The sequence below is a fragment of the Lissotriton vulgaris genome, chromosome 2_1 (genome assembly GCF_964263255.1).
Source record: "Lissotriton vulgaris chromosome 2_1, aLisVul1.2, whole genome shotgun sequence".
In the NCBI taxonomy this organism is placed as follows: Eukaryota; Metazoa; Chordata; class Amphibia; order Caudata; family Salamandridae; genus Lissotriton; species Lissotriton vulgaris.
The window spans coordinates 842,773,205-842,798,603 of record NC_141687.1 but is presented as its reverse complement, the minus strand read 5'-3'; the positions used below and the strand labels follow the sequence as shown (position 1 = coordinate 842,798,603).

Here is a 25,399-nt window from a genome sequence, read left to right as displayed (position 1 = left end):
CCGTTAGGTTTCACTAACCCGTCTGTGGAGAAAAGTGCCAGACTCCCGGTGCTTGAGCGGAGCCTGTTTAGACCAATCCCGGTGCTCTCATAGTATGAAAGCAGCATCTGGATTGGTTGGGGAGTTTGTTCTAGGGACTGTCGGGAGCAGCAGGAGAAGCGCAAGGCGGTCAGTTTTTTTTAAATGCAACCCTCCCCCATAACACCTGGCCACTGCTGCTGCCTTGCTATTGGCAGCAGCAGCGACTGCTCCTACTACCAGTCAGGCCATTCTCTCAATCTAAAGGAGGGAGCTGTTCTTGGCTCTCCCGATGGTACTATGGCTTTTAGGATGAATTAGAGCCAAGGAAGTCCTCAACCGAACATTATCTGTACAGTAATGTTGTAGCCACTCTCGTTTAATCAAGGAAAGCAAAGATGGGACAAAAAAAGGAAATTTTTGGGAAGGCAAGGGAGCAACATTAAGGAAGGAGGCTGTAGAAAGAGGAACAAATATTGCTATTAGAACGCTGGAGAGTGAAGATTGAAGAATAGATTGTGATTAGGTGGTGACAGAAATCAGGGCAAATCAAACTATGGGCGGACGCAGGCCTCTCTTTCTAAAAGTGGGGATCATTTGATCTAAAGGTTCAAAAATTAGCTATTCATCTCAATTGTTGTCATCCACATTTTGATGCAAAAGTTGCACACTTCCAAATCATGAGTTAGTTTTCAATAATTCCTGTAAAACGTCCACGCTCATTTCACTTGTGTGGCAGGTTAGGAGGAACATCAAAGAGGTTTGAGGCTTACAACTCAAGAGACCAGTGGGCATTAGTGTTTGCGCCCTTTATCCACCTCCTTGAGCCGACCACATGATTAAGTATGAGCTATCGACTGTTGTCTGTGCACTGCAAAATTTTGAACCTTTTAACAACGGTTCCATAAGTCTGTGTTTTGTTTATTCTTTTCTACAGATTTCTAATTAAAGGACAAGTAATACATCTTCACCATTTCATATCAGTGACTCACGATCCAGTTAAACACGAGGTCAGTTGGTGCCCTGAGCGGTGGTCTCTGGAACTGAGCTGGCCTGAAGCCGTTGAGGCATGGAAGACATAAGGTATACATGCTTGCAGGTGGGCAACTAGAGCCAAATTGGGGGGGGCGAGATTTCGTGGGGGGCTAATTCTTCCAGCCATAGGCAGAGTGGCTCTAAGAAGGGGCGAAAACACAACAAAAGCCTCATTAACAAGTAAATGGTCTTTTAAAGACCTGTGAAGTACTCGGGTATGGCTGCCATCCTTTCAGAGTTGTTTCCCTCTAAGTTGCTAAGAGCAATGACATAAGCATCAAACACGAAGTACCTATACATTTCCTAATGCCCCATAAAATTATGGGATTGGCAGATAACTGATTATATACGATCTGACGCTTTTTATTGTTTTTCAACATTTCCATCAGATGCGGGTCACAGCACGGAGACGGCCCTTCTCTCGATGGTCGAGCATCTGCGTTCCGTGCTGGATTCCGGTCGGACGGCGGCACTATTGTTATTAGATCTCAGTGCCGCCTTCGACACGGTCTCGCACGAGATTCTGATTCGGCGTCTTGAGGAGGTGGGCGTTTCTGGCTCCGCCTTGCACTGGTTTCGATCCTTCCTTACGGATAGGTCATTCCAGGTGGCGATCCCGCCCGGTAAGCCGTCATCCTACCCGTTAGACCAGGGAGTCCCACACGGGTCATCACTGAGTCCCACCCTTTTCAATCTGTATGTGAGACCGTTGGCTGCGGTCGTCAAGCGGTGGGGCCTGACCATGGTCTCTTACGCAGATGACACGCAGCTGGCGGTCACACTGAGTGGGGACTCAGACCTGGAGGCTCCCAGGTTCTGTGATGGTCTGCGGGAAGTGGCTAACTGGATGAACTCCAACTGTCTCCAGTTAAACACCAAGAAGACGGAGATTATGGTGGTTGGTAAACAGGTGGCTTTGTGGGGTGACAAATGGTGGCCTTCGGAGTTGGGTGTGACTCCCCTCCCAGCGGCAGAGATAAAAAACCTGGGGGTGTGGCTTGATCCTTCTCTGAGTTTCATCTGTCATACCAAGAAGGTGGCGGCTTCTTGCTTTGGCATCATCAGAGGACTTCGACCCATCCTCAAATTCTTTGATGCACCCACAAGACAGCTGGTGGTCCAAGCATCAGTGCTGTCCAGGCTGGACTATGCCAGCTCCCTACTGGCGGGGGTTAACCAGTCAGAATTTCTGCGGCTCCGGCGGGTTCAAAACGCTGCGGCCCGACTGGTGACAGGTCTGCCTAGGCGGTGCTCGGTGTCCAATGCCCTGCGCTCTCTCCACTGGCTCCCTGTGCAGCAGAGGATTAGATTCAAGGTTCTCTGCCTTGCATTTAAAATCCTCAAGGGTACTTCCCCACAAATCTTGGAGAAATTGCTGATCCCCTATGTCCCCTCTCGCACTCTTAGATCGCTAGGCCAGAACTTAGCAGTGGTCCCGCGTTTTAAGTTGAGCAGAATTGGTGGCCGCTCCTTTCGAGTCCTGGCAGCGAGCTGGTGGGATTCTCTTCCTCCACAAATACGGGCCATCGACGAGCTCCTTCAGTTTAGACGGGCTATCAAGACCTTTTTATTTGTTTAGCTCATCTGTTGTGTCTCTTCTCCTTTCTGCCCGCTTTTAATGCTGTGTTGTGTTTACCTTCTCAAAGCGCCAGGACGCCCCTTTGCTGGGGCAGCTGTGCGCGGTACAAATAAAAATAGCATAACATAACATAACATGCGAACCACATGAAGAGGGCTCTTCTTCGTATTCAAGGGCAGGTCAGGAAGTAACCCTTATGACAATTTAGAACATGAATAAATGAATGAATGAATGAATTAAATAATTAATGAATGAAAAAGAATTATAGAGTGCTACAGCTGCTCCAACCTGAGCGACCCAGCACTAGTTGCAGGAGTAAGCAGCAGGTGACTAACAATCCTTACTTGCAAAAAAGAGAAGAAAAAAGAGATTCACATTTCTTTAACCCCTTCGCTGCTAGGCCTTTTCCCCTCCTGTGCTAAGCCCTTTTTTGGCGATTTGGGGTAGTGCGCGCTTAGGCCCTTGTAACTTTTTGACCACATAAAGTATCCACGCCAAATTTGCGTCCTTTTCTTCCAACATCATGTGGATTCTAAAGGCGCCCAGGGTTTGTGGATTCCCTTGGAGGGGTCCCGGAAATTAACCAAAATATAGTGTTTTTTTTGTTTTTTCAGAAAAATGGGAAAAACGGGCTGCAAATGAAAGCCTCTGGGGTTTTCCCTGAAAAAGTTATCAAAAAAGGGTTTGTGGGGCTGAAATCTCCATTTTCTCAGCTTTTAGGGAATGACAGTCTTTTGTCAGAGAACCGACATTTTTCATACAGTTTTGGCATTTTTCTTGGACATAGCCTTTTTTTGCTATTTTTAGAGCTTTCAACCTCCTTCCAGTTAATGGTAGAAATGAGTTTGAAAGCAATAATGGATCCTGGAAAGCTGTACATTTTCGGAAAGTAGACAAAATTTTAAATTCAGAAAGGGGTCATTTGTCTAAATCCATGAAGGTTTCTTTATAGAAACTAACAGTTAAATATTGGAATATTTAAAAATTTGTTGAAAAAAACAGCCTTTTGTCTCAACGTGTTCACCTATAACTTTTTCTAATTTTGACAGCTCTTGGAAAGCAATATACCGTTACATCCGTTAGACCTTTCTGGTTGTGGGGATATATAGGACTTGTAGTTTCACCAAGAACCTGACAAACCCAGATCCAAAAACTGAGCAGCAACTTGCAACGGTATTTTTTTATTTACTGGGTAAAGAGCAGTTTGTCTTGGAAAATGTATACATGGAAAAATCTGTATGAAAGACACCTATGTATTTCTGAATTGGGTACAAATTATAGAGTTCAAAAACAGTATATAATGGCTAATTTTCAAAATTTGGAATACTCATACTAGCATGAGAATTATTGGTCATTTTTCAAAAATATTTTTTTTTTTACACAATGTCTTTCATTGAAAGGGAGAAATGCATGAAAGCTCAATTGGTAATAACAGTTGATTTACAAATCTGAATTACTCCAAGTCTCCCGATAAAAACGGTACTTCACTTGTGTGGGTCGGCCTTGTGCCTGCGACAGGAAAAGGCGCAAAATGCAACGTGGTCACACCTAAATTTTGCAGTTACAAATTTACCCTTTTTTGGCAAAGTGCCTACCTGTAGTTTTTGCACCCTAGCTCTGCCGGCACCTAGGGAAACCTAGCAAACCTATACATTTCTGAAAAGTAAGCACCCAGGGGAATTCAGGATGGGGTGACTCGCCTGCCTACCACCACGTTTTGTTACCCAGAATCCCTTGCAAAGCTAAGAATTTGACAAAAAAACACATTTTCCTCACGTTTCTGTGGAGGAAAGTTCTGGAATCTGCGTGGATCAACAAATTTCCACCCACCCAGTGTTCCCCCAGGTCTCCCGAAAAAAATGGTACCTCACTTGCGTGGGTAGGCATAGTGGCTGCGACACGAAACAGCGCAAAACGCAACGTGGTCGCACCTCAATTTCCCAGTGAAATCTTGCGCTCTTTGGACAAAGAGACTACCTTTTGTTTTAGAGCCCTAGCTCTGCCAGCACCTAGGGAAACCTAGCAAACCTATATATTCTTGAAAAGTAGACACTCGGGGGAATTCAGGATGGGGTGACTTGACTGCCTACCACCAGGTTTTGTTACCCAGAATCCCTTGGAAAGCTAAGAATTTGACAAAAAAAAAACATTTTCCTCACATTTCTGTGGAGGAAAGTTCTGGAATCTGCGTGGATCAACGAATTTCCACCCACCCAGTGTTCCCCCAGGTCTCCCGAAAAAAATGGTACCTCACTTGCGTGGGTAGGCATAGTGGCTGCGACATGAAACAGCCCAAAACGCAACGTGGACGTACCTCAATTTCCAAGTGAAATATTGTGCGTTTTGGACAAAGAGACTACCTTTTCTTTTTGCGCCCTAGCTCTGCCAGCACCTAGGGAAACCTAGCAAAGATATACATTTTTGAAACTAGACACCCAGGGGAATTCAGGATGGGGTGACTCTTCTGCCTACCCTCAGGTTTTGTTACCCAGAATCCCTTGCAAAGCTAAGATTTTGACAAAAAAAACACATTTTCCTCACATTTCTGTGGTGGAAAGTTCTGGAATCTGCGTGGATCAACATTTCCACCCACCCAGCATTCCCCCAGGTCTCCCGAAAAAAATGGTACCTCACTTGCGTGGGTCGGCATAGTGGCTGCGACTGGAAACGGTTCAAATCATACGGTGGTGAATTTACAATACCCAACTGCAAAACGACCTTGATTTTGGGGGGGGGGGGGGCACCTGAGTTTTTGGCCCGGGGATCGGTAGTATTCTTTGGAAAGTACCAAACCCAAACAGTTCTGAAAAGTAGACACCCGGGGGAGTCCAGGGAGGTATGGCATGCGTGGGTCCCCCAATGTTTTCCTACCCAGAACTCCTTGCAAACCTTAAAATTAGGTAAAAATATAACTTTTCCAAACTTTTTTGCGTGGGATCTCCGTGCTGGCAAAAATGTCCTACCACCCAGCGTTCCCCTTGTTCTCCCGAGGGAAAGGATACCTCACTTGTGTGGGTGCCCCAAAGCAGAACAGGCCAAAAATGAATTTTGAAAAAAGTAGTATTTAAGTTTTACAAGTTTTACAAATTAAGCCCCCCTGCCTTAGTCACAGGCCTTTGGCCCACCCACACAAGTGAGGTATCATTTTACTCGGGAGAACAAGGGCAACGCTGGGTGGTAGGACATATGTGCCGACACGGAGATCCCACGCAAAAATGTATGGAAAACTGTTTTTTACCTAAATTTATGGTTTGCAGGGATTTCTGGGTAGGAAAACATTGGGGGACCCACGCATGCCATACCTCCCTGGACTCCCCCGGGTGTCTACTTTTCAGAACTGTTTAGGTTTGGTAGTTTCCAAAGATGCCCGCCGAGCCCCGGTCCAAAAACTCAGTCCCACCCCCCCAAAAAAGAAGGTAATATTGCTATTGGTTATTGTAATTTCACCACCGTACGATTTGGACCTTTTCCTGTTGCAGAAACTATGCCTACCCACGCAAGTGAGGTACCATTTTTATCGGGAGACGTGGGGGAACGCTGGGTGGGAGGAAATTTGTGTGAGCCTAGTGATGCCACGCTTTCCCACACAAAAAAGTGTGAAAAAACAGATTTTTTCAACAAAAATCGATGTTTCCAAGGGATTCTGGGTAAGGGAACGTTGGAGGATCCACGCAAGCCATACCTCCTTGGAAGCCCCCGGGTGTCTACTTTTCAGAAATGTGTGGGTTTGGTAGGATTCCCTAGATGGCCGTCTAGCACGGGGCCAAAAACCCAGGTAACCCCTCTTGCGAAAGCTGGTGGTATTGACATTCAATACCACTAGCTTTTGCAAGAGGGGTTACCTGGGTTTTTGGCCCCGTGCTAGACGGCCATCTAGGGAAACCTACCAAACCCACACATTTCTGAAAAGTAGACACCCGGGGGCTTCCAAGGAGGTATGGCATGCGTGGGTCCCCCAATGTTTTCCTACCCAGAACTCCTTGCAAACCTTAAAATTAGGTAAAAATATCACTTTTCCAAACTTTTTTGCGTGGGATCTCCGTGCCGGCAAAAATGTCCTACCACCCAGCGTTCCCCTTGTTCTCCCGAGTAAAAGGATACCTCACTTGTGTGGGTGCCCCAAAGCAGAACAGGCCAAAAATGAATTTTCAAAAAAGTAGTATGTAAGTTTTACAAGTTAAGCCCCCCTGCCTTAGTCACAGGCCTTTGGCCCACCCACCGCCAGCCGCGGACCCATCACATTACAACACTCACACCAGCAGACAGCGCCATTCAAGGGCCCATCACTTACGTATCTGCCACAGCAACTACACAAAATGATGGACTGCGTGGAGTTTCACTCAACTAGCAGTGTGTGTAGTGACCAACAGAAAGTTAGTACTCGCACACTGCCAGCCGAGCGCCAGTCCACCCACACCACCATCCAAGCACCAGACCATGCACGCCGCCAGCCAAACACCACTCAGCGCACATCGCCAGCCAAGTACCACTCCACACACACCGTCAGCCAAGCACCACTCTGTGCACAGACAGCAAAGTACCACTCCACGCACACACCATCCAGCCAAGCGCCACTCTACACACACCGCCAGCCAAGCACCACTTCGTGCACAGACAGCCAAGTACCACTCAACGCACACCACCAGCCAAGCGCCACTCCACACACACCGCCAGCCAAGCACCACTCCGCGCACACTGCAAGCCAAGCGCCACTCCACGCACACCGCCAGCCAAGCACCACTCCACGCACACCGCCAGCCAAGCACCACTCCGTGCACAAACAGCCAAGTACCACTCCACGCACACCATCCAGCCATGCGCCACTCCACACACACTGCCAGCCAAGCACCACTCCGTGCATAGATAGCCAAGTACCCCTCCACGCACACCACCAGCCAAACACCACTCAGCGCACACACCGACAGCCAAGTACCACTCCACACACACCGCCAGCCAAGCACCACTCCGTGCACAGACAGCAAAGTACCACTCCACGCACACCATCCAGCCAAGCGCCACTCCACACACACCGCCAGCCAAGCACCACTCCGTGCACAGACAGCCAAGTACCACTCAACACACACCACCAGCCAAGCGCCACTCCACACACACCGCCAGCCAAGCACCACTCCAAGCACACTGCAAGCCAAGCGCCACTCCACGCACACCGCAAGCCAAGCGCCACTCCACACACACCACCAGCCAAGCGCCACTCCACACACACCACCAGCCAAGCGCCACTCCACACAAACCACCAGCCAAGCGCCACTCCACACACACCACCAGCCAAGCACCACTCAGCGCACACCGACAGCCAAGTACCACTCCACACACACCGCCAGCCAAGCACCACTCCACACACACCGCCAGCCAAGCGCCACTCCACGCACACCGCAAGCCAAGCGCCACTCACCGCCAGCCAAGCACCGCTCCACGCACACCGCCAGCCAAGCACCACTCCGTGCACAGACAGCAAAGTACCACTCCACGCACACCATCCAGCCAAGCGCCACTCTACACACACCGCCAGACAAGCACCACTCGTGCACAGACAGCCAAGTACCACTCAATGCACACCACCAGCCAAACGCCACTCCACACACACCGCCAGCCAAACACCACTCCACGCACACTGCAAGCCAAGCGCCACTCCACACACACCACCAGCCAAGCGCCACTCCACACACACCACCAGCCAAGCGCCACTCCACACACACCGCCAGCAAAGCACCACTCCGTGCGTAGATAGCCAAGTACCCCTCCACGCACACCGCCAGCCAAACACCACTCAGCGCACACCGACAGCCGAATACCACTCCAAACACACCGCCAGCCAAGCACCACTCCGTGCACAGACAGCAAAGTACCACTCCGTGCACACCATCCAGCCAAACGCCACTCCACACACACCGCCAGCCAAGCACCACTCCGTGCACAGACAGCCAAGTACCACTCAACGCACACCACCAGCCAAGGGCCACTCCACACACACCGCCAGCCAAGCACCACTCCACGCACACTGCAAGCCAAGCGCCACTCCACGCACACTGCAAGCCAAGCGCCACTCCACGCACACCGCCAGCCAAGCACCACTCCGTGCACAGACAGCCAAGTACCACTCCACGCACACCATCCAGCCATGCGCACCTCCACACACACCGCCAGCCAAGCAGCACTCCGTGCACAGACAGCCAAGTACCACTCCACGCACACCATCCAGCCAAGCGCCACTCCACACACACCACCAGCCAAACACCACTCCACGCACACTGCAAGCCAAGTGCCACTCCACACATACCGTCAGCCAAGCACTACTTCTTGCCCAAGGGGTCGCTTCCTAAAAACTAAATTTAAATTCCCTGGTGCTAGTGGGTATTTTCTGCCCCCCCCCCACCCCCCCGGGGGCAAAAAGGCAAATAAAACGGGCTGATTTGCACCCAGGGTGGACAGAAAAACAAAAAACACAATCATGGCCACCTGGAAGCGACCCTTACCCAAGGGGTCGCTTCCCAAAACAAACACAGTGCCCCAACAAATATCCCTGGTGCTAGTGGGAAATTTCTGCCCCCCCTGGGGGCAAAACGGCCGAAAAACAGGCCGATTTGCCCCCGGGGGGGCAGAAAAACAAAAAGTTAAGTGTGAGGCCACCTGGAAGCAACCCTTGCCCAAGGGGTTGCTTCCTAAAAGCTAAAAACAAAATCCCTGGTCCTAGTGGGCATTTTCTGTCCCCCCTGGGGGCAAAACGGCAAAAAGAAACGGGCCGATTTGCCCCCAGGGGGGACAGAAAAACGTAAACAAAAAATATGGCCGCCATCTTGGCTCCAAAAAACAACCCTGGTGCTAGTGGGGAATTTCTGCCCCCCCTGGGGGCAAAACGGCTGAAAAAATGGGCCGATTTGCCCCCAGGGGAGGCAGAAAAACGAAAACATTATCGCAGCCCGCCTGGAAGCGACCCTTGCCCAAGGGGTCGCTTCCTATAATCTAAAATTACATCCCTGGTGCTAGTGGGGGCATTTCCGCCGCACAATCGCGACGCTGTGCGCGATCGTGGGGCAGAAATGCCCTGCAAAGAGACATCAGGGGAGAGGAAAAACTCTTTCCTCTCCCCTGATGCCTCTTCGCTGCCCCAAACCCCCGCCAGACACTGTAATCCTACCTTTTCCCCAGACGCGCAGGAAGCAGATGGCTTCCCGAGCGCTGGGAATCCCTGATGATGTCAGCGCGCGCTGTGCGCGCTGACGTCATCAGGGATTCCCATGGGGGGGGGGGCGGCAGCGGAAGGTCTTCCGCTGCCGCCCCCAGCAAAACAACGAAGATCAGAGAACCTCGGGGGGAGCGCCAGCGCTTCCCCCGAGGGTGGGGCTGATGACGAGCTGGCCTTGTCATCCGCGCACGGCAGGTAAGCGCCATGACGAGCCCAGCTCGTCATTAGCTTCGAAGGGTTAAAAAGATGAGTCTTTAAGAGAACTTTGAACCTAGTCTCCGTGGAAATATTCCAAAGGTGGCCTGGAAGAGAATTCCAAAGTTTAGAAGCTAGAGAGGAAAAACCCCTGCTACAGCGCGAAAGCGCTGTCGCCTGCGAGACCTATAGTTGTCGAGTTTGCTTCAAGGGCCCTAAAAGGGCGACAGGAGATGGGCACGCGCAGCCTCAGGAATCGGATCAGGTCGCGCGAGCGAACAAGCGCTCCATTGGGACTGTGGACAGCATGCTGGAAACACATGCGCACACACACAGACACACGCGCACACACACAGACACACGCGCGCACACACAGACACACGCACACACACACGCACACAGACACACACGTGCACATCCCCCCCCCACTCACCGGGCTCTTTCTGCTGCTACAGGCTCCGTCACTCGCCGCATCACCTGGCAGACGCTGCTCTTCCTGATAAAGGTACAGCGTACCACGCTGGTTGTCCCTCTCTCCCTCGTCAGTGGGTCATTCTCGGCAGCCGGCGGGGCTCTCCACGAGCACGGGAGCCCTGCTAGCTCACACGCTAACTTCCGGCTGGATTCACGGGCACAGGAGCGCGGGGTAAGCTCCCGTCTGCTTTCTGTCTTTTTGCGGCTCCGCCCCGTCCCAACCCAGGTTGCCTGGCTTCCTGTCCAAGCCGGGCTGCAGCGGTGAGTTTGTCAATACGTGACTTGTTTAACAGAGGGTGCGTCTTCACTGCAACTTCCCCAATTTCTATCTTTAGTGGCGAGTGCATCATGCCTGTATATCAGAGAGGCTGATTAGGACATTTCTCTCTTTGAGCAATCTTCAGATTTCCCAATGTTGCTGGTCGTTTCTTCACTCCCTCTTCTGTGAGCGGGTCAGCTCTGTTCTCTTGAGATGACTCAGCTTTTATTATCCTCAGGGTTGAAGAACATAGGCCCAGTGGTGCCTGCTGTATGAAAACAGTGCTATGCATCTTCATACGTGCTTCAATAAACTACGCCTTGTTTGAGCTCGGTGGCTTTGGGAATGCGTTCAAACATTATAATTAGTGTGCTTTGTTCACTTAACCTGCTACTCGTAGTTTCTTTCTTAAACATTTTCTTTTGCCCCACCCTTGGCTTTCCGGAATCATGTGACAAAGTTTGCTAAACTTGTTTTGCTTCTAATTCTGGTGTCAACGCCTCCACCATGTTCTTCTTGGAGTGTGTGTGACAGGACGGTGTTCGTTCCAAACTCAGCCTATTCGAGGTGGCGAATGCTTAAGTGACAAGTGTGTACCAGTGACCTATTGCTGTGAGGATGAGGCGCGGTAAGAGAGGCAGAGGGAGCTGTGCGCGCACGCACCTAACATATGTAAATTACCTTCCAGTTCCTACACAGAAATAGATGCACCCAATACTCTCGTGAGCTTTGCCTACTTATTTCATACTGCAAGCTAAACAAATCTCCATTTAGGCAACTGCAGAGCACCACTACAGGAGCGCGGGTGCTGCCCCCCTAATCCCTAGAACTGTGTCAGAGGAGTGGGAGGAGGGTTTCTCACTCTCTAGGTACACTGTGGTATGTCATAATTAAATGTGATAATTATATTACGGATAGTTCATCAAATTAGTCAATGTTGTTTAGTGAATAGCTTTTATTGAAGTCTCAAGAGAGGGTATAAGACAAACCCTAGCCGTGTTTTGATAAATATTTTTCTTATAGCATATTAAGACACATTCACCCACATGCATCAAAGTCCAGTTTTGCGATTCCTAATTTGCGATTTTTACCGAATCGCAAATAAGGAATCGCAAAACGGGATGCATGATTGAAAGTGCATAAAATTTGCGATTCGGTAAAAATCGCAATTTTTACCGAATCGCAAATATTATGCGTATTCCAATTTGCGATTTCGCAATTCCCATTGATTCCTATGGGCCAAAAGGCCCATAGGGATCAATGGGAATTGCGAATTCGCAAATTAGAATTCGCAAAATGTTGATGCATTCCATGGGTGCAGGGGGGGTCCAAAGGACCCCCCCCCCTGCACCCCTGAAATGTATTTTGAAGTGCATGTTTCAAACACATATGTCCTAAGGACATGAGTGTCTGTAACATGACAGTGTTTTGAAATGCAAATTAGAGCATTTTAACACATTTTCGCAAATTACCACGAGGTTCAACCTCGTGGTAATTTGCACCCCCTATTTGCGAATATACAATTTTAAAATTAATCATGCATTGCTTTTAAGGAATCGCAAATTTGCGATTCCTTAAAAGCAATCGCATTTTTGGAATTAGCTAAAAATAGCGATTTCACCAAAAATGCTTGATGCATCCCAGAAACCTATTTAGGAATCGCAAACGGCCGAATTTTGCGATTCGCACCGTTTGCACTTCCTAAATAGGTTGATGCATGTGGGCCATTGTTTATCATGACTGTGTTTCTGAAGATAGACATGTCCTCTGCCCCTTTGTTTTAAAATTATTTATACCTATACATTTCACTGAAATATACATATAGCATTGATGTTTGGTTTATCGCAGATGAGTAATGTTGTACATTTAGAGTGTGTCGCTGCTATACAGTGGTAATTCGAGAAAAATCTACAGACAAAGTCTGTACGTACATGTTCTTTGCCTTGCTTGCTGTATAATGTTCTCACCTCTCAACTCAGCCTGCCTAAGGTTTGTACTTAGCGCTAGGACCAATAATGCCATGTTATTTTAATCTGATTTGTAAAGTGCATGGCTGCCTCAAGGGCCTTCCCAGAGCTAGCAGAACATACTGACAGATATTAAAATAATCAAGTTTTCAATTGTTTACCGAACCCTTCAAAGAAGATGTAAAGGTTCATTAAAGGAGGAAGAGAGTTCCAAAGTTTGGGTTCCTGAAATGCAACAGGAAGCCCTGCTTGTGTGGCCAAGTTGACTCAAGGAATCTCTGCTAGGTTCTGACTGCCTGAGATTAGGAAATGGTTGGGAAAATAAGGATGAGCTGGCATCCCTAAAAACGTAGTCTTGATTGAGTCATGGCTTTATGCATGTAGCACAGCACTTTGAAGTTAATACACCTGTCTATAGTAACCCTGTGAAGATTACAAAGCTGAGTGGAAACAGAGACACCCTCACACCCCACCACCCTCACACACCCTCACCCTCACACACCCTCTCACCCTCACACACCCTCACCCTCTCTCTCACCCTCACACACCTCTCACCCTCACACACCCCCTCACCCTCACACACCCCTCACCCTCACACACCCCTCACCCTCACACACCCCTCACCCTCACACACCCCTCACCCTCACAACCCCTCACCTTCACACCCTCACACTCCTTCACACCCTCACACACCCTCTCACCCTCACACACCCTCTCACCCTCACACTCAGCGCCACCACAGCATCAATCTGTGCAACCATTCAACAACACCTGGTTCAAATATGTTCTCTCAATGTTTCAAGCTTTATTACAAATGTAACAAAAAGATGTTAATATTTCACTTCTGTTGGAGTTTCGTCACAATATAATACACTGAACATAATCTTCACAAAAGTTATTTACAACACTTTAAGCTATTGCCATTATAAACCCTTTTTGGGTAGCTGTAGCGCCATACAAATTTAAAAAATAAATAAATAAATAAATAAATTACAATAACTTTTATTTAAGTATTAATTATTTAAAAAAATTAAAAGCCATTGTTATTTGTAATATCAATACATGTAAGTCATGTAAATACAACACATATTGCATTACAAATGCTATAGGTGTCACATTTGCGAAAGTTATAACTATTGGCATTGTAAATGACAAAGCTATTAATTTCGCTATTTTCGAAAACAAAACATAAATAAAAAAATGTCATTTACAATACCAATAGCTCAAACTTTCCTAATGCGAGACCTATTGCATTGCAAATGATTGTTAATCTTGTTTTGAAAGTAGATCCTTCCATCTGTTAAGGTGCACTGAAGGAGAATACGAGTGCCTTGAATTTTATTCTTTGGTTTATAGAAAGCCAATGGAGTCTTTTCATGTTTTCAAACCCCTTCAAATTGAGTTTTGTAGTGGAATGTTCAACGCAAGGCAAGCAGCGTCATTCTGAACCCGCAGTAATCTGTTTATCAGCTCTTGAAGGGCGCTAAGTCAAAGGGCATTTACATAATCAAGTCTAGATGTGATTAAGGCATGAGTGATGCACTTTCATTTCTTTTCTGGTAGGAATTTAAACAATTTTCTAAGTGATTTCAGTAAGGCAAAACAGATTCCAACATTGGTTTTGACTTGTATCTTAAATGAGAATGAGGTGTGTGTCTATTTTTACACCCAAGTTTCTTGCAATGGTAGTGGGCACTGTGGGTTTTCCCAACTCTAACGGCCAGATTCTGGTCTTGTCAAATGTGGATGATGTGCTAAACACCAAGATCTCAGCTTTATCTGAGATCAGGAAGAGGCAGCTCTTATGCATCCATTCTGCAACTGCTGAAAGGCATTCCTGGAGGTTAGCTGTAAGAGTTTCATGCAAGTTATTAAAGGCAAACACCAATTGGGTATCCTCAGCATATGACAACGTTAAAACTCCAGAATAGTGCAACAGAGGCATTGGGGGCCATGTAGATGTTAAACAGGGTAGGGCTGAGGACTAAATCCTGCAACACGTCACAGGAAGAGCATTGCCAGTGAAGCTCTGCCTCGTGCACATGTTACTCGCTATTTCATTTTTAAACGGTTGTTGCTTTTAATTCTGTGTACACTATCCTTGAATTTAAATATAAAACCTGCATGAATTTGTCCTTGAATAGCTAATACGGCTTAATAAGCACTTCTCTACTCAGGGAGGGCTCATAGAGTGTGGGTGGGACCCTTGCACCATAGAGTTGTAAAAGAGGCTGGAGGTCGGCAGACTAGTTGCAGACTCCACCTCTTCTTTAAATGACCACTGTGGGCCGAGCGCAAAGGTAAGAGCATTGAAGCGCTGCCTCACGCATAAGTTACTCGCTATTTCATTGTTAAACTGTTGTTGCTTTTAATTCTGTGTGTACTATCTTTGAATTTAAATATAAAAACTGCATGAATTTGTCCTTGACAGCTAATACATGGTAATTAGTACTTCCCTACTCAGGGATCATAGAGTGCGGGCGGGACACTTGCACCATGGAGTTTTAATAGAGGGGAAGGTCGGCGGTCTAGTTGCCAACTCCACCTCTCCTTTAAATGACCACTGCGTGCCGGGCGCGCAGCGGACTCGCCGCTGGTGCGCCTACAGCCAGAACTTTTGGCCCACTGAATACAGGTAAATATAGCTACTCAAGTAAGCAGCTACTAGCCATCAGGCCACCGCAACATGCTGCCTTTGCACACTCTTTTCTAGGGTAACCTGTCAACTATGTGGATATAGGACATGCACCAACCCAATGTTTAACCCCTTTGATGCTGATGACGGACGGGGGCTGTCATGCATCACGGTAGGCGTTTGCTGATGACGGCTGGGGGCCGTCATGAACCCGCCCACTCTTCAAAACGGCCGCACAGGCGCAGAATCGCGGCCTCGCCCAAGGGGTTAATTTGTAAAATATTAAGTGCCAGGGCTCTGACCAGGAGGCCTCTGCAGCTTACACCAACCACTGCACTTGCCATCGCTGCCAAAACCACTACTAACCATCTCTCTTGCATGTAAATGCGACATTTCAGATTATTCCAGGTCCCCAAAGCTAATGGAATGGCTGAGGAGGCAGGTATTAGCAATTTAAATGTATATTGTATTGCTAAACAACTGTTATTCTGCACATCTCTAAATTAGATGAGCAGCGCCATCATGTGGTAGACTGTTCTATGTGTGGTGTTGACAATTAGGTTCCGGTCCTGAGCATTGGAAACCAATTAGGCACTGCTGACCAACCTGACAAGACAGGTCTGATCAAATACCCCTAAAGAGGATACTTGGAAGATGGGATTGATCAATGCTTGCTCTACCCCAAAACACATATCAGACATTAGAATCATGCCAGAGGAAGAGCCCCTAGATATACTGTTCGTAACTGAAACTTGGCTCAATGTTAGCTCAGGCCCAGATATCCATCTCGACCGTCCCCATGGATACCAGCTACACAGGCTAGACCGACCTGACAGAATCGGTTGCAGCATTGCTATCATTTTAAAAGATTAATTCAAATGCACGACATCTCAATTCTCTCTTCCTGATTGTTAATGCACCCAGTTATGCATAGCTTTATCTCCTACTTGCACATTCTCAGGAATACTTATCTACAGGCCCCCAGGCACTAGCAGTAGATTTTTAGAGGCACTACCTGACTCTATATCCAGCCTCACGATGGAAAAGGCTCAACTGGCAATTCTTGGAGACTTCAATCTACACTTTGATAAACACAATTCCCCCCACATCAGCCGACTGCAGGGTGACATTGAAGCATCACAATTAACCCAACTCGTAACATCTCCTACCCACGAGAAAGGGCATATATTGGACCTCATTTTCTCTAACGACCCGCAGATCATAGTCTCTAAACCTATCCCAGTACCTTGGTCAGACCACTCTTTAATCATGTTCAGCTTACCTAAACCTCTGCAACCGGAAAAAACCTTAGTACAAACCATGCCCACTAGGAGATGGTCCAAACTGGACAGTAAAACGTGGCAGGCAGCCCTGAATGACAATTCCCCTATCCTTTCCGGAAATATAGACGAGCAACATTAGAAGTGGGAAAACTGGATCACCCAATCAGCCGACATCTGTGCTCCAAAAAGAACTCTTAACAGTAAATCTCACTCCAAAATTACTCCATGGAACAATGAACAGCTCTCCGAATTGAAAAAACAATGCAAGAAATTAGAGGGACGCTGCAGGAAAAATGATGGCCCTTACCTGAAGTCTGATTACAAGCTGTTAATCAGAACTTATCACAATGAGATGAAGGCAGCCCAATCCAAAAATGATGTCAGGTTCCAAGAACTTGGAATGTCAGGTTCCAAGTTCTTCAGGAGCAGTATCCTCAAGTAGCCCACCTTCCGGAAGCTTTGACTCTGCGCTTAAAAAACACCAGAGGATCAAAGTGGCCAGACGAGGGGAATGGAATTAGGGAGGGTACTGTGGGGAGGGAGATCTGGAACAAAGATGACACGAAAGGTGAATTCTAGTTCCCTTTGTGGTTAGGAATGATAATTATATGCAATGAAAGTTAAACAATCTTTTACCTGTAAAATAAAATGCCATACTTCCAAACAATGACTCTGTGCTTTTGTTGTACTTTCATATTTAGTTTATAATTCAGAATCAGAACAAAGCTTTATTTCGATTGTGGTATAACAATCACAGGGACATAATCACAGCATCGTCCACATATAATAATGCTGGGATGGGGCACTTACCTATTAGCGGGAAATCTTGGGAAACTTTGAGCAGGGCCTTTCCTAACCCATTGATATAAAGGTTAAAGAGGAAGTGGGCTAGGACACAGCCTTGCCTAACCCCCCTTCCGATAGGGAAAGATGCAGTACTGTCACCTCCCAAACCAAATCACACGCGGGATTTTGCTCCATTATAGAGACGGCAAATAAAATTAATATTTCCATCAACCCCCAGCAACGCTAACATTTCCCAGAGCTTTGAGTGCCTCTCGCAGTCAAAAGCAGCCGTGAGGTCAACAAAGACTAGGTACAAATTTCCCCTTTTGGCCCTGGTGTACTTCCTCATGAGTATTGCTACGTTTTAACTCTGCTCCACGGTACCCAGTCCTTCTCGAAAACCATATTGGATATCGGATAAAATTTGGTTTTCCTCTGCCTAAAGTTGTAGGCGTTCCCAAGATAATGCGTCCTACGACCTTAGCCATGGAGTCTTGTAAAGAAATGGGCCTGTAGTAGGTGGGATCCTGGCGATCACCCTTTTTATATTGGGACGATGTTGGATTCCACCCAGGTGGGTGGGAAGCCAACCTCACAGCTTGCATTAATTATTTGAGTGATCATAGGCACCAACAAGTTGACATTGGACTTATACAAGTCCACGGGGATCCCATCGGGACCTGAAGCTTTCCCACCTGCGCCTAGGGAAAGTGCCCTACTTACTTCATCGATACTGAAGTGTAAATCCAGTGACTGGTTGGTAACTCCTGAATTGTCACTATCTTGGCCAATAATGGTACATTGACCACTATAAATCATAGAAAAATGTTCGACCCATTGACCCTCTGTTATAGCTATTTCTACAGATGGACCCCCAGCCGGTGTCAGGAATGGTGTTTTAACCACTTTCCAAAAGGCGGCACTGTCTTTTGATTGTGCTGCCGAAGTAAGCATCTCCCAGGCCTCTTTTCTAAGAGCGTTCTTCCTCTCTAGAAGGGCTGATTTATAGTTCTTTCGAGTCTGTCTAATTTTGATGTTATTCCTTGGGGTGTTATGCAACTTCTGTTTTAACTTAAGAGTGTGCACGAATGCAGTTTACATCAAACCACCGCTGGGGGGCAATCTTTTTGGCACGTTGTTTGAACATTATATCCCGTACCGCAGCTGCTACTTCTTGGAATGAGGATAGAATACTCTTAGGGGATGCTAGTTCGTTCAAGCAGGTGTCAAAAGCCGCTCTACACCTTGTAATTTTGGATTTATAATTCAAATATAGTCTGTGGTTCCTTCGGTGGGTTTTTCACCAAACATTATAAGTCTTGATTCAAAAGTTCCTTAACCACTTCCATGCTGATGACGGCCCCCAGCCGCCAAGCATCACGGTGCTCGTGTGCTGATGACGGCTGGGGGCCGCATGAACCCGCCCACTCTTTAAAACGGCCGCACAGGCACAGAATCGTGGCCGCGCCCAAAGGGTTAATCGTCTTTGGTTGTCTTTGTCCATAAACATATTTCTTTCACATTGGTTCAGTTATGTAAATTACCATGACGTTTATATCCTACAGTTAAAACAAAAGAATGTAACTCGAGTGTTTCAAAATAAACATTAAATGCGCTTCATCTAAAGATTCCCCACTCATAACTAACCCACTATCTTTATACTGAATAGTAGGAGCTCCAAAATCGTTTACACCTTAGAAGAGCACTTCGTCAAAGCCACGTGCGTCTTCAGCAAAATACGCACTTGAGCGCTGAAAATCAAAATGCAAAAAGAATGTTGGAAGTCTCCTACGTGGTCTTTTGGCAAGGCGTAGAGGAACGAACCAACCTGGGAACTGAATGAACACTCCTCCACTACTACCGATCAAGGAAATGCGGAAAACTGGAACTTTGTCGGGAGTCTGAAGAGCGCAGAGCTAGACACCGCAAACTGAGGAATAAATCCGCAAGAGCGGGAGAGGGGCTGCTATTTAAAGGCTGACGTAACGTACGGTGGCGTGCATAGTCCAAATTGGAATGTCACGTGCAGGACACCAAACCTTGGCAAACAATCCTTGGCAAAGTCATGCATGCAAGTCCTACGTGCAAGAGGCATATAATTGAGCGTCCAAACCCACATGGAACCCTAAGGAAGCTGGTGACGAGATAATGGCAAACAAACATAAAACAGAAATAAAGTATATACAACATCCAGCAATAGTGTGACACGATCATAAATAACGGGAGAAAATGAGCATGCAGAAGTATAAATAAAGACAGCATATAAATACAGGCCTGCATTTGCATAGATTCACTGTTACTAGTGGCACCAACTGGTGAGGATCATGACAGGTCATGTCAGCAAAATAGCTCGGGCAGCAAAGTCTCCCAAAGAGCTGTTTAAAGTAGTCAAAACTTTGACCAACCCGCACGAAAATACCAATGCCCCCCACATCTGTTAAGAGATGCAACAACAGTGCAGCAATTTCTCTAACAAGGTGACAGAAATATACGATCATTTACTGAAAAACAGGGAACATGCTACAGCTAAAATGAGCAAGATACCCTTAAGCTCTTTATTAGCTCATTTCCCCAGATTGGAGAAAGAAAATGTCCGACATCTAATCACGGCTACCAAATTCGGCTCTCTGATGGACCCAGCAGCCCCACATCTTCTAGCGGATGCTCTGGAGAGTGTTGTGCACCACGCTGTGGGGTGACTTGGGCCTCACTCAAGCCCAGGGTGAAGCGCAGGGGCAGGTCGCGCAGCGGCGAGTGAACCACACCGTCACAGGATAACAGTCGGAAGTGACGCCCCCGAGCGGACGTCATCCTTTTATTCAACCCCGCAGGCCACGCCTGACCTGCGGATGTGGGGATGCGTGTGTGCGTGCAGAGACTAGACTGCTGCAGATATTACAGAGATCCTCTTACCATCGGTGACTGAACTACTCAATCTCTCCCTAGATTCAGCCCTAGTCCCCAAATCGTGGAAGCACACAATCTTTAAGCCTCTACAAAAGAAACCCAATCTCGACCCTACCATTTATAACAACCTCCGTCCCATCACCCTCTTGCCGTACCTGGGTAAACTTTTGGAGAAGCATGTTAATCTTTCTCTGACCAACTTCTTGGAGACCAATGGCATCCTCCATCCCATTATTCACACAGAAAAGGAGGGGTGAGGGTAATGGACTCTCCTACTCCGGACCCCCAGACAGTACTTTTAAACACCTGAAGGAGTAGGGAGTGGAAAAATATCTGCATATATATGTTGGCACATGGTGTGTGTCTCAATACTGCCCTCACTCACACAGTTGTGTGACATGCTTCATTATGGGGCTGCTTCAAAACACCCCTGCTCAGCCAATGCCTTGAGTGGAGCAATAGGGTAGGGGAAGACAAAAAACAACACAAAAACAGAAACAATGGATTTTTAAAGTAACTGGATCACCGGAAGTGAAAGTGCAGTGTAGATTAAAACTAGCTGGGAGGTATTGCTGTGCCTATACTTTATTCCTGGACCCTCCGGCAAGGATAAAAAATGTGAAGGATGGTGGTGATTGGGAGATATTATGTGCTCCTTACACCCCTTCTTACTGCCAGATCGTCGACATGTTTCAGTCGTTAGTTTGTGCCCCTCGTTCTGATTCACGCCTTCTTCAGGACTCTACCGGTCCCAGAGTATGTATAAATCTATCTCTCACCTCGTTATCTGAGATGAGGGGGTGTCAGAACCAGTTGTTCTGGCACCGATGTATCCCCAAGAGAGTAGTCTGGTGATGTGCTAAATAGGAAAATGGGCACAAAAAAATAAAGAAACAACGGGTCACCCAAAAGCGGTTCTCCCTCGTAGTTCTGTGTATTACAGTGACATAATGAAACATCAATCCACCACAATCAGGGCACGAGTCGGGGTACCACGCGGGTGGACGGCATCCCCCCACTTATTTCACCAGGTGGACGCCGTCCCCCCTGCCAAACAGCTGGACTTCACTCTTTGGCCTCTCTGGGACGGAGAGCTCGCCACCTTTTGTGGCGTCACTTCCTGTTGTGACATCACTTCCGGTGTCAGCGTCCCCCCACTTCTTTTTTTAGGACCTGTGCACTGACCACAATACAGGGTCGCATACCCAGATTGCACTCCTATATTTAGGAATCAAGCTATATTGCTCATAAACACATTACTTGACCTACCCAAGGAGTAGGCGTAGATCAAAGAGGCGTGTGCACCATAGTACGAATCTATCCATTCAAACACAAAGACACATAGTGACATGTCACTTACCGAGTTTACCCTTAAACAATGCTAAAACTGGCAAGAGACAAGGAGAGACCCCCTGTAGTCACACTCTGGGGGAGAAAGTTAAAAAGAAAGAGAACAACATCGTCGTGGTTAATCGTATTCATATCATACTGTATTGATACCACGCTCAAAAGTTGTATTCTCATATAGTAGTTGAAAAACGCCAGTGTCACTCAGGGTATAGTAACAGCATAGTGATACATTCTAAATGATACGAGTAACCATAGTGATCTGTGTTGAGCATTATTACACTAGAAGTATCTGCTACAGCATGATAAAAATTGTGGTTGGTGTGGACTCGCAATTCTGAAAATACACCCATGTACAAAAATGAGGAGAGAACGGGGAAAATCCCCTTAGTGCCCAAGCGCCAGTAACTCTCCCCTTCACGGCCCGTGTATAAAAGTGCCCCCGACTCCTTACTGCCTCAAGGTGGTTACTACTCGTCTTGACAGCTCGTCAGCTCTCGCCATGTAGATTTGCAGGAGAGTGGTAAACGGAGGCTTCATATACTTGCATGGATCCCAGCTCGCCTAATGCATTTCCGGTCACGTGGACGTCAAGATGATGCAAGCGCAGCCTACGGTGCAGACGGTGGGCCCTGAGCATCCTTTTGCCATGGAGACAAAAGTTGGTTCACGTGTAAGCAGTGCACCCAGAACCTGTTCCCGTAGATATTGTAGATGTGGAAATGCGCGAGTGTTGTGTAATCCGCAGCATTGAATCCACAACATTGAATGCGCTCAACACAGCACAGCGGAGAGGAGTCTTGCTTGCATGCTCACTGATGGAAAACCATTGTTCCACACCCGTGCTCCCAGTTACATATGACAATATGAGCCGGTCTCATTTTCAGTGAAATACTTATCCCATAACAGATTGCGCAATGGTCCTTGCTTCCTACACACTTGTGAGAGACCTAGTTACTCAACTTCCACAATTATTTGTTAGCAAAACAGTCTGCCTATCGCACTTGTGGGAGACCTTGTTAGTCCATATCCACAATTATTTGTCAGAAAAAACGGTCTGCCTATTGCCCATAACAAGGGTGAGCCCTGTAATGTTCTCCGGCGCGAGGTAATGGTGCAGTCTACCCGCGCCGGAGAGGTCAGGTTAGCGCTGGCGCATGTCGTCACGCGCCAGCTAGATAAATAAAAGGGGCGTGGCCGGCAAGTTAGTCGGAGCTTCTCAGAAAGCAGAGAAAGGTGTCCTGCATGTTTATTAACGCCGCAGCACTACTACCACGTGCGCGAGCGGCCCCCACACCCCCACCACACTGGTGACGAGGGGCAGAAACAACCCCATGTGGTGCTGGGTAATCACCTTAATTGGTTGGTGATTAAGGCTTTCCCTGTGCCTTTGATCGGGGCTCTAGGCCCACGGAGTGTGTGTGGGCCTTTTGCTGGCCTACTGGGTGCCCCAGGGCGAGTCTGCTGTGTCTGTGGCAGCCCCTGACGCCCCTGAAACTGCCTTACATGCGAGGTAGGCCTTTACTACACACCCGGAGGAGCCCACACTTGAGTGTGCCCTGGCACCCTGTTGGAAGAGAAAGGTCAGGAGAAGGAGAAGAGAGTGGAGATAAACCACGTGGAGGCTGAGGGCATACAGGCCACAGGAGAAGTTACGGACAACATCACCGTCACCCTCGGCCAGGCGGCTGCGAACGCGCGCAGGAGGTTAGCAGTGCACGTGCCGCGAGGTGTAACTGCGTTTGCGCCAAGATGGCGTTGATCCCCGCCATTGAGCCTTTTGTAGTGAATGGAGCACCCTCCTCCCTTGCTCCGCAATGGAGAGACTGGACCAATCGCCTCGAGATCTACATTGAAGGGGCGGGCATAGCCCGGGAAAGGCGCAGAGCCCTACTCCTCCAACTCGGAGGTAAAGACATCCACCGCATCTACAAAACCAGTAGAAGCCACACCCAAAATAAGCATGGGCGAATTTTGCGAATCTCGCGTTCGCGAATTTTGCGGATTTGCGAACTCGCAATCCGCAAAATCCGCGAATTCTCGCGAATTTGCGGATTTTTTTTTTTGTGTGTTTGCGCGGGTTTCTGCCAGTTCGCGAGGGTTTTTTACAATGTCGCAAATTGCGAACTTACCTGTCGGGTCGCAAGTTTCGCGAACTTGTTGTTTCTACGTGTCCAGCCTGTTTGGGACACTCTTCTTCATCACTGCCACTCTCTGTCACCACTGCCACTCTCTGACTACTCATGCCACCCTCTGGCCCACCCATGCCACCCTCTGTTTCATCACAGCACCCTCTGGTTGTCCAGTCAGTGTACATTATTGTGGCAACGCAAGCACACCTTCCCTGCCTCAAGTGACCTGAATTAATTTGGGGCTGATTAATGTGTCACCGAATATTTTTTTAGCTGGCACCTGCTTCCTTAGTGCTTCCTGATTAGTGATCTTTTGCACTTGCTAAGTGCTTTCATTGTTGCAAAATTAGTTACAACACCTGCCCTGCCCCAACTGACAATAATGCATTAGGGGCTGATTAATGGATTTGAACTTCCAGCCTGGCTCCTGCTTGTCTCCCTTAGCTGTAATTCAGGACCTTTGTGGCATATGTGTAACTATTCTGAGGTTCAGAGCAGGGTCACATAATAGTTTCAACTGGCAACTGAACTCTGGAGGGGCCCCTCAGGAAGCACTACAGGAAATGGCTACTAATGATGAGCCTGAACTTTTGAACCTGGTAAGTAGTTACTTTCAGTTTTGCTAAAATCGTATTTCTGCAATTTTGCACTTATTCGCGGGGCGCGAACTCACGCGAACAGTGCGAACAGTGCGAGCAAAAGCCGCTGCTCACGGATTTGCGGATTTTGCGGGAGATTCACGAATCTCGCGGATTGCGAATTTACCGAAAATCCGCAAAATCCGCGAGCGAAACGGATTTTCCGCCCATGCTTAACCCAAAACATATCTTAATCTTCTCACTGCCCTAAACGCGCACTTCGAGCCGATGGCGAGCAGAGACTACAAGAGATTCATTTTTCGCCAGGCCAAGTAAGAAGCGGAGGAATCCTTGGACGCCTTCCACGGACGGTTAAAGGAGCTGGCCAGCACGTGCGGATTCCTCGAGTAACAGGAGGAAATTTGAGGTCAGATAATTCAGGGGTGCTACTCGTCCAAACTCAGAGTAAACATTCTTCAGGAAGACGGCAAACCACTAGCGGACATCCTCACCCTGAGCCGATCAAAGGAACTGTCGCAAGCCAGAGCCTCTCACATGGAAGTGGCCCTCCACCGACCCATCAAGATGGAACAAGTCAACATGGCGGAGAAGGCGAACGTGGTGTGGCCGAAAGTGCGGCAAAACGCAGGAAGAAGACAGCCGGACAAGAAGAAGGAATGTGGCTATTGTGGAGGCCCACCACATCGCATGCAAGACTGCCCGGCAAGAGGATAGAAGTGCAGTGCGTGTGGGTGGATGAACCACTTCGCAGCAGTATACCGATCTGCAAAATCAAAAAAGGAAGCAGCACAGACTGTAGCTGAAGAACGAGACAGTGAAGACATGGATGACGACGTGGGTGACTACCCGGTCCACTATGTGTTTGCAGTTGATCAGCCATGACGGAAGAGATGGCGACTTCCAAAGTGCAGAATCAAAGTCCACCATCAGGAGGTGAGAGCCACTATTGACACAGGGGCCTTAATTGAACTAATGGCCG

At 47.8% G+C, this 25,399-nt stretch overlaps 1 protein-coding gene across 1 annotated transcript in view; it reads left to right on the top strand.

Annotated features, from left to right (window-relative positions):
• LOC147731271 (transient receptor potential cation channel subfamily M member 8-like) overlaps positions 1-25,399 on the top strand; it is a 416,422-nt gene that overhangs the window by 93,766 nt on the left and 297,257 nt on the right. The window contains exon 2 of the mRNA XM_086954174.1: positions 956-1,101. Coding sequence (XP_086810300.1) covers positions 1,088-1,101 — 14 coding nt within the window. The 5' untranslated portion in view covers positions 956-1,087. The remainder of the gene's footprint in view (positions 1-955; positions 1,102-25,399) is intronic.